Source organism: Propithecus coquereli, unplaced genomic scaffold (genome assembly GCF_000956105.1).
Source record: "Propithecus coquereli isolate 6110/MARCELLA unplaced genomic scaffold, Pcoq_1.0 Scaffold672, whole genome shotgun sequence".
Taxonomy (NCBI): Eukaryota; Metazoa; Chordata; class Mammalia; order Primates; family Indriidae; genus Propithecus; species Propithecus coquereli.
In genome coordinates this window covers 464,107-477,177 of record NW_012152752.1, presented here as the reverse complement: position 1 = coordinate 477,177, position 13,071 = coordinate 464,107, and the positions used below count along the sequence as shown (strand labels likewise).

The window sequence follows — 13,071 nt, the reverse complement described above, 5'->3', positions numbered from 1 at the left end:
GTGGTGGTGGTGGGAGCCATGGCCCTGGTCATGGTACTGAAGTGGTGGTAGCAGTGGTCATGGTGGGAGCCATGGCAGTGGCCGTGGTACTGAGGCGGTGGTAGCAGTGTGGTGGGGGCAGCCATGGCAGTGGTCATGGTAGTGATGGTGGTGAGGCGAGGGCGGAGCCAGGCAAGAGCTGAAGAGGGAAGAGGAGGCGGGTGTAGGCTTGCCGGACCAGCGTCGGCAGGATGTTAGTTGCAAGTGCACATCTACGAAAGATATTCCGGCCCGAGGCCTGTCTCTTTGCTGCTCAGTGCCTCAAGCCACTGGCCCTTGCTACCAGGAGCCACTTCTCACAGCCCAGGCCCTGCTGGCAGGCTGGTGCCCCAGGAGTCTGTCCTGTCCCTCCAAGCTGGCCCAGCTGTGTGCAGCTGGCGGAAAGCAGCCAGCACATCCAGGAAAGATTAGGGCTATTCAGGGACGGCACCAGAGCCACGTCCGGCAGGGAGCACAGCAGGTGCTCACGGCCCAGAGGTGGACAGAGTGAGCTGGGCAGGTGCGGCCCTGCAAAGATGCTTGATGATGGGGCTGGGAGTGCTCTGAAGGGTAGAGCCTTTAAGGAGCAAATTTTCCTGGAGGAGGAAACTTTGAGCTGAGCCTTTGCATTCATTAAGGTATCTGTTAACAAGTGACAGAAAACTACCTCCAAGTGAGCTCTAACAGTGAAGGAAGTGTAATAGTCCATACAGAAAATCCAGCAATAGGGAAGGCTTCAGGTGCAGTATGATCCAGGGGTTTATAGTAGTGGCAAGGCTACCGCTACACTTCACCATGGTTTTCTTAGCCTCCACCCATGTCTGGCTTTGTCCCAAGCCCTGTTCCCCTCGTGTCCTGAGGCAAGATGACCAGCCTAGTGGTTGAGCCTGGGTTCAAATCCTGGCTCTGCCACTTACTAGCCAGGTACTCTTTCACCTCTGAGAGCCTTGGTTTCCCCATTAGTAACATGGTACCTACCTAGGCGTTTTATGAAAATTAGAATCCTCATACAGGTAGAGCAGTTGGGACCAACTCCGGCACAGGACGCAGTCAGTAAACATTAACTAGGACGTGTGGCCACCAGCAGTCCCCAGAGCCCAGCTTCCTTGTTTGCCTCCCAGGAGACCATGGAGCGATCCCAGCTGCACTCTGTACCCACTTAAGTCAGTGATTGTTCCTGCACCAGGCACAATAGTGAAGGAATGTGATGGGCTCTAGCTTAGGTGTCTCAGGGTCCCTGAACTTGAGATTGGGTTGGGACCACCTGAGCCAATTGCTGGGAAATACGAGGCCCCTTAGGAAGGGAAAGGGATGAAAGGAGGCAAGTGGCAGTGCCCACTACAGCCTTGAGAGATGAGAAACGTTAAGGAAAATCATGGGCTATGATTGGAGCTGCTCCGGAGTTGTGCAGTGCACAGCCTATACATCGGGATACGGCCATCCTGGCGAAGACTATGCTTAATTCAGTACAAGATCACAGTGCACAAAGAGAAGGTGGTGGCATCTGGGGCTGGAGAGAAACAGACAGGGGCCACATCGAAAGCTTTGAAGCTGGGCACAGTGGCACACACCTGTAGTTCTAGGTACTCTGGAGCCAAGGTGGGAGGATTGCTTGAGCCCAGGAGTTCGAGACCAGCCTAGGCAACAAAACTAGACCTCGTCTCGAACAATAAAAATAAATAAGTAAATAAGCTTTGTGCAGTGGGTCCGTACAGCAAGGCTTAACCATCCTGAGTATGAGGCAGGGCAAGCGAAGTCAGGAAGAATGAGACCCGCTTATTGACTGACATTTTGTGATCCGGCCTTGCATATGTTCTGAAAAAGAAATGTAAAATATATATCTGAACACACCTCCCGTGCCCCTCTTTTCAAATTTCTCCTGTTTTTGATTTTACATCTTTTCCATTTCTCCCATCCAGACAGTGCTTGAAAGCTCCCCGTAATCACTGAGCCTCATTGAGCACTCACCAGGCCCAGGCATCATGTATTAGCTCATGAAACCTCACGAAAGCCTGAGAGGGAAGGACTGCTTGGGCCCACACTGCAAGGCATTGTTGAGTGACTTGCCCAGGGTCACACAGCCTGCAGAGGAACCAGGGTTTTACTCCCAGACATTCTGATTGTTGGTTTTTCATTCCATATACACGGAGGACAAAATTCTCTACTCCCCCCAAACAAAAGGCCTGCAGGAACAGTCGGGTGACACTTGCTGAAATGTGTCAGAAATATAAATATTGGAAGTAAGAAATCAAGGCCAAAGGGCTCTCAGATTCCTTGGTTCAAAGTCCTCATCAAGAACAACAAAGGCAATCCCGGCTCAGCTGCTCCCTGTGGAATGATCTCCCAGAGTTCCAAGCCTGGATTTGGCCTTCGGGGCCATGGAAACTCCCTCGAGGCTGTTTGGAGGGTCAGGAGAGGGAGCAGCTGCCTGTCTGTCTGTGTCCTTTCCTCCCCTGGGCAGAGAGGTTCCCCTCGGGGGTGTTCAAGGCCCCACCTGCACCCCTGCCTTAGCCCTTGCCAGGCGGGGGCTTGGGCAATGCTCTGAGTAAGCTGGCAAGTGAGGCTGCAGGAGCGACCGCTGGTGCCACGGGCCAGGGGGTCCAGCCAGGGATGGGGACCTGACCGCCCCTGTTCTTTCTTTTTTTTAATTGAGGTAAACTTCACATAACATAAAGCTCACCATTTTAACCATTTTAAAAAGTACAACTCACAGCATTTAGTAAATTTACAATGTTGCGCACCCAGTACCTCTAGCAAGCGCCAAAACGTTTTCCTCACCCCAAGAGGAAACCCGTCCCCATCAGCAGTCATTCCCACTCCTTCTTTCCCAGCCCCTGAAAGCCACTCACCTTTCCGTCTCTATGCCTTCGCCGGCTGCGGACACAGCATACCCATGGAGTCATACAACATGTGGCTTTTTGTGTCTGGCCTCTTCACTTGGCATAATGTTTTGAAGCTGCATCCAATGTGTAGCAGGTGTCGGAACGTCATTCCCTTCGATGGCTGAATAATATGCACTCGTGTGGACAGACCACATTTTGTTTACTCGTTCGTCGGTTGGTGGAAATCCAGGGCGTTCCGCTTTCGGCTACTATGAACAACGCTGCTACGAGCATTCCCGTGCGAGGTTTTGTGTGGACATGGCGTGTTCAGTCCTTTTGGACATATGCCTGGAGTAGGATTGCTGGGTCACTTGCTGACTCTATGCCTAACTTTTTGGGGGAGCCGCCGAGCTGTTGCCACGGATGGAAGCCCCACTCCGTACCCCCGCCACCGTGGCACAAGGCTCCAAGTCCCGCCTCTTCTTCCTGTCTTCGCAGTCCTCTTGTCGGGCGAGCAGGAACACAGTGAGTGGCTACTTCCTGGCAGGCCGGGACATGACGTGGTGGCCGGTGAGTGCACTGTGCCCTCTCGCACCCGCTCTTTTATCTGTGGGGTCACATCCTACCTCAGATCAGCCAGCACCTGCATCCCTCGGTCACTTTGCGTGTCTTCCTCATCCAAGGTCACTGCCCAGCGGGGCTCAATGGGGCGGCCCCGAGGCTAGCAGGGAGCAGGAGGCATAGGCCGGGCTGCGGGAACTGTAAGAGGTGGGGGCTTTGGGGTCTGAAACCTGCATCCGCTCCTTAGCTGGGTGGCCGGCCGTGGATATCCGCGCCCCAGGCTTCTCATCTGTGAAGTGGGGAGAGGGGCCCACTTAGGTTCCTGGGGATGAAGATTTTGTCAGGCGCAGGGTGGGCCGGCCTGGGGGCCTGTGGCTGATGTGTTTCCCTCTCTGTCCTGCAGATCGGAGCCTCCCTTTTTGCCAGCAGCGAGGGCTCTGGCCTCTTCATCGGATTGGCGGGCTCCGGCGCGGCTGGAGGCCTGGCTGTAGCGGGCTTCGAGTGGAATGTGAGCCCCATGGACCAGCGCAGCCTGTGGGAGGGCTGGGGCCAGGGTGCGGCCACCTTGACCCACCCTTCATTGGGGGCAGCTCCCACGAACTGGTGTTAGCCAATGTCCAGGCGGGCTCTGTGCAGTGATGTTCCTGGGCAAGTCTGGTCCTCAGGACACCAAAGCTGGCAGGGAGCTGTTGGCGGCCCAGGCTGTTAGTCTGCAGAGGCCCAGACAGGGGACAGGGCTGCCCGGGTTCTCCTGGCAAGTCAGGTGGCGGGAGCTGGGCCTCCCGCCTGCTCATCCCAGCCACGTCCAGCTGTGCCCTGGCTTGTGAGAGCCATGTGCGCCCATGGTCTTCTCCCGCCTCTGTCCCTGCAGGCCACGTACGTGTTGCTGGCACTGGCGTGGGTCTTCGTGCCCATCTACATCTCCTCGGAGGTGAGTCTGCTCCTGGGACCTCTAGCCAGGGGCTGGGCCTTGGTCCAAGTTGGTGGTGGTGATGGGCAGGAGCCCCATGGCCTCACGTTGCAAGTTAGTGAACTCAGGGCCGAGTTTGCATGAGTCCGACAAACACTCCTATCAACCCATGAAGGCAGCTCCCTGTGGACTTCAGCCCTGGTGTCGGCTGGTTTGCACCGTCCTGCATGCTGCATCTCAGGCGTGATGCTTCAGCCACTCAGGCACACAAGTTGCACACCTGGGCTGCACACCTGGGTGGCACACCTGGCTGCACCCTTCTTGACTCTGCCCACTCCTGAGTCCAGTCGATTCCACTTCCTGGATCTGCCTCAGCCTGTCCTCTGCTCTGCCTCTCACAGCCACGTCTCCATCCAGCCTGATCATAGCTCATCTGGGTTTGTCATAACAGTCTCTAAACTTGTACCTGTGCCGAGCCATGGCGCCTCCAGTCCCTTCCTCATCTCAGCCCTGAGGAGCCATCTCAGCATGCCACTGCCCGGCCCGAAACCCTTAGGACACGGTGGGAGCTCAGACCCGGAGCTCCAGGCCTGGGCTGGGGCTGAAAGGAGCCAGGGGCCTGGGCCTTGTCCCTGGGGGTTCGCGGCTGCTTTACACGCCAGGGAGAGACAGAGCGACTGGGACGGGCCCCAGCCCTGAATGTTGGGCCTGTGCCTCTCCAGATCGTCACTTTACCCGAGTACATTCAGAAGCGCTACGGAGGCCAGCGGATTCGCGTGTACCTGTCTGTCCTGTCCCTGCTGATGTCTGTCTTCACCAAGATATCGGTGAGCTGCCCCACAGCTCCCAGCCAGCAGAGCCTGGAAACACCCCTGACCTGGGGCCCCTGGGGAGCAGGCTCAGCAGCTGGCCCTGTCAGTAGCAGAATGCGGCCTAGTGCTTTGCCCCAGGTCCTAGACCGCGTTAGGACGGTCCTGGGGGTGAGAGGTCAGTGCTGGGCAGCCACTGAGGTGTGTGGGACTGACCACTAGGGGGCGCCAAAGCCCTGCGGTCCCCGCCAGTCCCAGGGCCAGTGAGCTCCATCCTTCTGCCTTCCTTATGGGCCTGAACCAGCCCACTGGAACATTAAGAGCAGGAAGCACACCCCAAATGTCAGAGTCAGGAGGAGCTGAGTCCCTGACTTTACAGATAGGAGAACTGAGGCCCAGAGAGGGGAAGGAACTTGTCCCAATCTCCTGGTGACGGCCTTCCAGCTGTCACTCTGAGTCCCTGGCAGCATCCGGCCTCGACAGCTCCAGGCTTCCGAAGGGAGTGTGAGCCCTGGGGCTGCCTGATTCTGGCTGAGGGAACTAGACAAGTCCCCGGGCCTCCCTGAACCTCGGTTCCTCACGTGCAAGGGTGGGGTGGCCTCCCAGGACTGCTGCGCCGTCTGTGGGAAGTGCCCTGTGAGGCCTGGCTTTCTCATTGATGTCACCTCCTGGGCCCTCTTCCTTCAGCTCTGGGACTGGGGAAACCCAGGTGTGGCGTTGGTTTAGTGGCAGAATGGAGGCTGTAGAGGCCTCACGGGCAACCGGGAGCTGTGGGCAGGGCTACCTGGGAATGGGGCCTGGGAGGAGGCTCCACCTAGCATCTGACCTGCTCCCTACCCTCCTGGAGTGTCCCCACCACGGCCTTGGCCCAGCCTCCACCTGCACTGGTGCCCACAGGCAACTCCAGGGACGTCCCCAGGGCATCTTGTCATTCTCGGGCAGGTTCCCATGAGTGGTTAGCAGCAAGCCTTGCACTGCCATCTGCACTGACGCTCTCAGGGTATCATAAGAGGTTTTCTTCCCCTGGGGATCCCCTCAGAGTCTGGAGGGACTTGGCCTTGGGCTGTCCTTGAGGACAAGTTCAGAATTTTCTGCTCACACTCTTCCTCGCTCTCCTATGTTTCCTGAGCACCCCACCACCACCAGCAACCTCCCTGGGAGCCAAGATACAGAAATAACTGGAGACCTGGCCCGACCCACCAGGGGGTCCCACCGCAGCAGGAGGCGGATGGATAAAGGGGACGGACGGGCATGGACCTCAGCAGGGGACGTGACAGGGCTCGCTGGGGTGGCCTTTGAGTTGGGCCCTAATGGAGACAGGGATACTGATGGGGGAGGGGGCAAATGCCAGGGGCAGAGGTGGGGGGTGGGGGGTGCGTCTGGGGGTTTGGGTCAGGAGCCTAGGCTCTAGGGGGTCACTGAGTCAGACACTTCTGGGACCAGCTGGGGAGCAGCGTGAGGAGGGGCTGGGGTGAGGTAATAGAGAGCGGTGGGGACTGAGGCATTCTCACCAGCCAGGGGCCGCCACATTTCCACTCCTGCCCTGCCATGAGGGATGGGACCGGGGCGCTCTGACTGTGGGAGGTCGAGGTGGCCGAGGGGCACTGGCGGCTGTGAGCAGGGGTGTGATGTGGCTAGGTTCGCATGTTCGTGCTCTCTGGAACCTCCTGGAGAGTGGACCGGAGGGGGCCGAGAGGCGAGGAGGGAGGGCAGTGAGGAGACCTGGTGGGGCCGGTGAGGGAGGTGAGGCTGAGCCACGGGCACAGGGCTCTTTGACTCTCGGTCTCATCCTCTGACGTGGCTGCGGCAGAGCTTCTCCCTCCCACTCGGAGAGCTTAAAATGGGACTTCCCGAAGGGCTGCCGGAAGAGGCCAATAAAGTGGGAGGACCCTTAGAGAACATATTGTCCAGCTCCCCCAGTTCACAGATGAGGCACTGAGGCCTAGAGAGTGGCCCTCACTTGCCCCAGGTCACAGCGAATCAGGCAGAGACCACGGCTAGAACCAGGCCTCTGCTGCTGGCCCAGGGGCCCGACTACGCCGCTGCCCTGAAGCAGCCGGGACACGGTCCTTGCAGCTACACTTTGCAATGCGGGTGATTCGGTTTTCCCAACTATGAAACAGGGAGAAATCCACTTACATCAAGGCCGGGCTTCCGAATGAGCGCTGGGGCTGCCTGGATGAGGCTGGGGCGCGGCTCGAGGGCCGCTCAGTGCTGGGCTTGGTGCGGGGGAGAACGGGGCGCCCTGGCCGCGGGCTGGGAGCGGAGCGGCTTGAAGTGCCACAGACAGCGCCCCAGGAGCACGCCTGTGTCTGCACACCCGGGCGCTGTCCCCAGACAGAGACACATGCCGCCGTCCCTCAGATGGGGCACTGGCCTGCGGAGAGGACCTGCAGTGGCAGGGGACGGAGACTCACCCCCTGAACCACGGGGCAGGGACCTGAGGTCCAGCTCTACTGCTTCGGGGCTCTGGAAAATAGGAGAACAGGCATGGTACCCCACGCCGCTAGGAGCGAAGGTCCTCCATGGCGTGACCCTGCCACCTCACTGACCTCACCTCTGCCTCTTCTCCCTCGTGCGCCGCTGCAGCCATATGGGCCTCTTTGCGCTCCCACAGACGTGCCAGGCATGTCCCAGCTCAGGCCTTTGCGCTCGCTGTGGCCTCTGCCTGGAAGCCCCTAACCCAGCCGTCCACGTGGCTCCCTCACGTCCGTCAAATCTCCGCCTCTGCCCCCGCCCCAGCAGGCCCAGCCCCTCACCTGCTGCCCCTCCTCACACGCGTAGCATCTTCTGGAATGCGCGTGATGGGCTCGGAGTGTCTACTGCCCGTCCCCCAATTCTCTTTGCTCGGCGATGCGTCCCCAGTGCTACCGCGTGCCTGGCACCGCCGCGGGGCGAGAGAGGGAGAATATGCCGGGGCGGCTCAGTTTGTTCTGTGAAGACGTTCCAGCAGAGTTGACCCGGAATAGACCGAGACACACACAGAAATACGGCAAAACAGGTTTCTACACGCCGGCAGACTCGGGGATTTCCTCCCAAATTCTGAGCCCCGAATAAAGAACATAGCAGTCTTTTATACATTTTGCTTAGGGAGGGAGTGGGGCACAGTTAACGAGTGAGGCAGTGGGGCACAGTTACAATGTTATCTTTAACTGGGGCAGGGTCTTGAGCCACTTTGGCCCATGCAAGCAGTTTACAGAGGCAAGAGTGACAGCTGTTCGTCAGTGGAATTCTCCACTTTATTCCCCCCCTTTGATGCCCCTATGTATTTATCATGAGGCATTTGTCCTCGTGTGTCTGTTATAGGGCATCATTTTCTAATGGGTGATAGCCCCGTAAGGCCATTATGTGGGCTGCTGCCTTTTGAGTTACAGTTGTTTTTATAAATTTTATAATTGCGCTTAGTACGCATGGGCCTGTAGTGACAAGGAGGAGAATAGTCATTAAAGTTCCTGCCAGGGGCAGTAGCCATGAGGTCCATTAGCCCAGATTGAGTCCCCAAGTTTGTTCTAGTTCTCTATTTCTTCTCTGGACTCTTTCTTTTAATTCTTTTACCTTGGCTGTCACTATTCCAGACTGGTTTACATAGTAGCAACCTTCTTCTCCTAGGAATATACAGGTCCCTCCCTTTTCTGCAGTGAGGAGGTCTAGGGCTTGCCTGTTCTGGAGGGTAACTGCTGCCAAAGAGTCTAGTTGGTTTTGAAGGGTTATTAGGGAATCTGCTACCTGTTGTATGTCTTCGTTTAGTTCTTGAGATAGCTTTTGGTAGACATGTAGCGAAGTCCCTAATCCACCAAGTCCAGCCCCTACCCCAGCTATGATGCCTCCTCCCACCAGGAGTGGTATGAGAAAAGGAGCTCGCTTTTCCCGGACACTTGGGTGGGGACTTAAAACCTTCTCCATTTGAGGAGTGGTGTATATAGTGATGTCTGGGGTAAGGAAAATCTGGGTGCAGACCCCAGTCCAGTTGACTGGGAGGCAAAGGTAAGCAGTGCTACCACAAAGGAAGAACAAGCCCTCTCTGGGACAGTGCATAGTGGAGTTGAGAGTTTGGTTGTTGCTGCATAGACTGACTGGCAGAGTCCCTGTAGGTTTACTTCCTTTTAGGTTGACAAGACAAGTGATGTTGGATGTCTCAGCCAGATGGACGTTATATGTCACTGGTCTAACTAGGTGTGTCTTGCTGGGGTTAATGGTGGAACTGATGGAATTGTTCCAGCCCGAGGGGACAGGGACTCCAAAGTATACACGTCTTTGGAGCTGCAGACAGATCCAACATTGGGTGTGATTGGGCAAAGCATTAAGGGTGGAGTTGAGAAACTTAGCTGTCTGTGGAATAGTATCCAGAGGTCTCGAAACTGGCCTCATTATACTCTGGGAATCTGGAAGCTGTGAAGCAGTATCTTGGGGCCTTGAAGCTGGCTTTGACATATTTTTTGTACTTTCAGTGTTTCAGGTTTCACTGAGGAGCCCTGAAACATACCCTCAGCAGATTTTGGCACCCCTTTTTGGCCTGTTATCTTTATCTGGTCCCACATCCATCTTTTGTTGTAGTACCTGTCCAATATCTTCTGCACCCCTGAGTGCAGATTTGTGGGTTTATGTAACGACCTCCCTTAAGACTAGTACAAGCCCAAAAATCTTTAGTTCTGTAACAAGGGTAAGTATCATCATCTAAATTATCACATTTTCAGACGTCCTGGATACATTCTGGAGGGCAAGGGAGAGGGCTACTGATGACGGTAAGTGGGAGACAGACGAGGATTAGAATGGGGAACAACACTGTAACCAGAGAAGGGACCCTACCACAGCCCAATATATGATGACTAATAACAGTCTTTCCCCTGGACCCCGTCCTCTGGGGCCACTGAGTAAAGTCCCATGCCCAGTAATAGGGCCAATAGTCTGAACAGGCCGATGGCGATGTAATAGGCTGGCTCGGTCATTTGGCTTGGGTGACCTCTGGCGTGGTTGCTGGGCCGTCACTATGTTGGAGGTGGATCTTTAGTGGGTCCTCTGGGTCGTGTTGTGCTGTCCAGGTGTCCTGGTTTTTCTCAGGTGTGGCCTTTTTATTCTCGTGTGATGAATCCAGGGTGCTATTGCTGCAACTTTAACGGCAGTGGGTGTGATTAAGACTACAGTGTGGGGGCCTGTCCAGGTGGGCTCTAGTGCTGTTTTCCTCCAGTCTTTAACCCAGACTGAGTCTCCAGGCTGGTGAGAGTGGACTGGGTATCCCATAGCTATAGGGATCCTTTCTATAACATTGTGATGAATCTGACTCAGGGTTTTGGATAGGGAAATGAGCTGAGTGTGTAGGGTCTTTTTTCCTATCTGGGTGATGTCTCCCTTACGCTGTCTGATTATGGGTGAGGGTCTTCCATATAAGATTTCAAAGGGTGAATATCCTGTCGGCCCTGGAGTGCATCTGACTTTAAGCAATGCTAGACTGAGTAAGTCTATCCAAGGTAACCCTGTCTCTTTTCATAGCTTTGCAAGGGTGCTTTTAAGGGTCTGGTTTATGCGCTTTACTTTCCCTGAGCTCTGTGGCCTGTTTGCAGTATGGAGTTTCCACTTGATTCCTAATATCTTAGTTAAAGTCTGCATGATCTCTGCCGTGAAGCTTGGCCCATTGTCGCTGCCGATTGAGAGTGGCAGTCCATACCTTCGGGGTGGAAAGTGATTTGGTCCCCCAACTTGTGCAGGAGGTCCCGTCCCAACAAGGGAACTGGACAGTCTGGGAGGTAGAGAAACTCGTGTGTTACCTGATGTCCCCCAAGCTGACAGCAGCAGGGCTGGCAGAAAGGCCTGGCTACCTGGTCTCCTGTGGATCCAACTATGGTTGTCTCTCGCCCTGTGAAAGGGGCAATTTGGGTGGACACTACTGAGTGCTGAGCCCTGGTGTCCACCACGAAGGTTACAGGTCGGTCCCCCACATTCACAGTGACCATGGGGTCCCGGGGGCCAAGGTTGAGGGAGCCCAGTTGGTCCTATTTGGAGTTCACGCCTGTGAGGCCAATTAGGTCCTGGGTCTCCAGTTCCATCTGGAGCTCCCAAGGAGGGCCTCGTCTTGAGGAGGGGCCAGTCTTTCAGTGTGGGCACTCGTTTTTCTAATGCCCCATCTCTTTGCAGTATGCGCACTGGTCCGCTCTTAATGTCCCCTTCCTGCGGGGCCCCCTCTCAGGTTTTGTACCGAGCCCTGGGGTAGACACAAGAGCCCTGAGTGCCACTGTCAGGAGTGTGGCCTTATGTTTTATTTCTTTTTCACTTTCCCTCTGGGCCACACGATCTCGGTTCCGGTACACCTTTTAAGCCACCTCCAACAGTTGAGTGACATTCATTCCCGCAAAATCTTCTAGCTTTTCAGGCCTTGGCGGCATTGGGCGGGGTCGTGGCGATGCAGACATCCCCCTCGGGGAACTCGTCGCACTTGAGCATCTCGGGCTAGTAGAAGCCGAAGGACTGCATGACGGGCTCGCACAAGTCGCTCACGGCCTTGCAGAGCCAGCGGCACGGGTAGATGGGCCGGTCGAGGCAGACGGGCGCGAAGAGCGAGCAGAGGAAGACCTGCGTGCCCATGTGGCAGTTCTTGTTGAGCAGGGGCACCCAGCTGCTGGCCCGCTGCTTCACCTCGGCCATAGTCTCGTGCTCCCTCGTGCTCCAGCAGGTTGGGCAGCACCATCCTCTTGTAGCCCACCTTGTGGCACAGCCGCAGGTCCGCAGGGATGTCCATGCACTGCGGTGGCTTGGCGTAGAAGTGGCTGCTGGGTGCGAGCTGATGTCTGACTGGAAGCTCACGTAGTCGTTCGTACTCGATGGCCGAGCCGGCGGCCAGGAGCGCGGCTGCCAGCGCCAGCAGCACGCCAGGGCTGGCCCAGCGGCGGCCCCCCGCACCAGCCCATGCCGGCTCTGTGCACTGGCTCCTCCACATCTGGGCTGCCCGCCGCTTTCACGCGCCCGCTACACACTTCGAGGGGTCTCCGGGGACAAAAGGCGCCGTCCCCAGCCCTGCCTGGCTCCGTGGCCGCGCGCTCCTGCCGGTCCCGGCCAGAGGTGGCCCTCGGCCTGCAGCAGGTGCCGCAGTGGGAGCTTGCGCGGAGCACGGGGCACCAGCGGCAGCACCAACTCCCAGGGCTGCAGCGTAGGCGCAACATCTGGGATTGCTCGCTGCGCCCATGTCTCTGGATCGAGGACGCCCGCTGGTGTGTTGTCTATCATGGCTTGTGGCTTTTCTGAGTAAGAAGGGGTATGTTGTTTCCAATTCAGATCTGCAGTTGAAAAGAGTTGATAATAGAGCACTGGTGGCCCCTGCTGGACAGTCCCATCATGGGCAACCCGGAGTTGATTTCAGACCTCAGGGACTGGCAATTGGAGGGATGGAGTTGGGTTCTGGGCAGAACGGAGACGGTGCGCTATCGGAGTCTCCTTGGCCGGGTCATCAGGCATTGGGGGCGGATCAGAGAGTGGCGGAGTGTCTGGTGCCGACAGTGTGGGTCCAGGAGTTGGGTCACCAGGATTGCATGCAGGCGGCAGGGGGAGCTCATCTTCCGGCAGCCCTTGGTGGATGGGCTTGAAATTGGGGTCGAGAGACCTTTTTGGCTTCTGAGCAAAGAGGACCTTACTCTGTCCCTTTCTACACAGAACCGGACCCAAGGGGGCAGAGTTTGGGCAATTTCTAGCCAGGAATCGATATAGGGGAATTGATCTGGGTGTCCAGGGGTGTCTGTAACTCGTTTCCAGACTGCCTGGATAATAGTAGTGTTGAGGGTGCCCGACTCGGGCCACCCAACTCCAAAAGAAGGCCATTGTTCTTCGCAAAGTGTCTGGAGGCGATTTGGTGACATCTTAATTCTGTAATCACCTGAAAATCCCTTCCTAAAATTTTTGATTATATATCTAAGGACAGTTGGTTTGGATTCCTTCCCTCCCATTGTGTCCTACTGATCGGTGTCGC

The 13,071-nt window shown here is 56.5% G+C and overlaps 1 protein-coding gene and 1 pseudogene across 3 annotated transcripts in view; one reads left to right on the top strand and one right to left on the bottom strand.

The window, feature by feature from the left end:
- The window catches only part of SLC5A10 (solute carrier family 5 (sodium/sugar cotransporter), member 10), a 66,636-nt gene that overhangs the window by 1,819 nt on the left and 51,746 nt on the right, over positions 1 to 13,071 (top strand). For all 3 annotated transcript variants that reach the window (XM_012660667.1, XM_012660668.1, XM_012660666.1), the window contains exons 2-5: positions 3,339 to 3,410; positions 3,805 to 3,909; positions 4,273 to 4,332; positions 5,034 to 5,138. In XM_012660667.1, the coding sequence (XP_012516121.1) occupies positions 3,339 to 3,410; positions 3,805 to 3,909; positions 4,273 to 4,332; positions 5,034 to 5,138 (342 nt within the window). The remainder of the gene's footprint in view (positions 1 to 3,338; positions 3,411 to 3,804; positions 3,910 to 4,272; positions 4,333 to 5,033; positions 5,139 to 13,071) is intronic.
- LOC105823448 lies at positions 11,481 to 12,048 on the bottom strand (annotated as a pseudogene).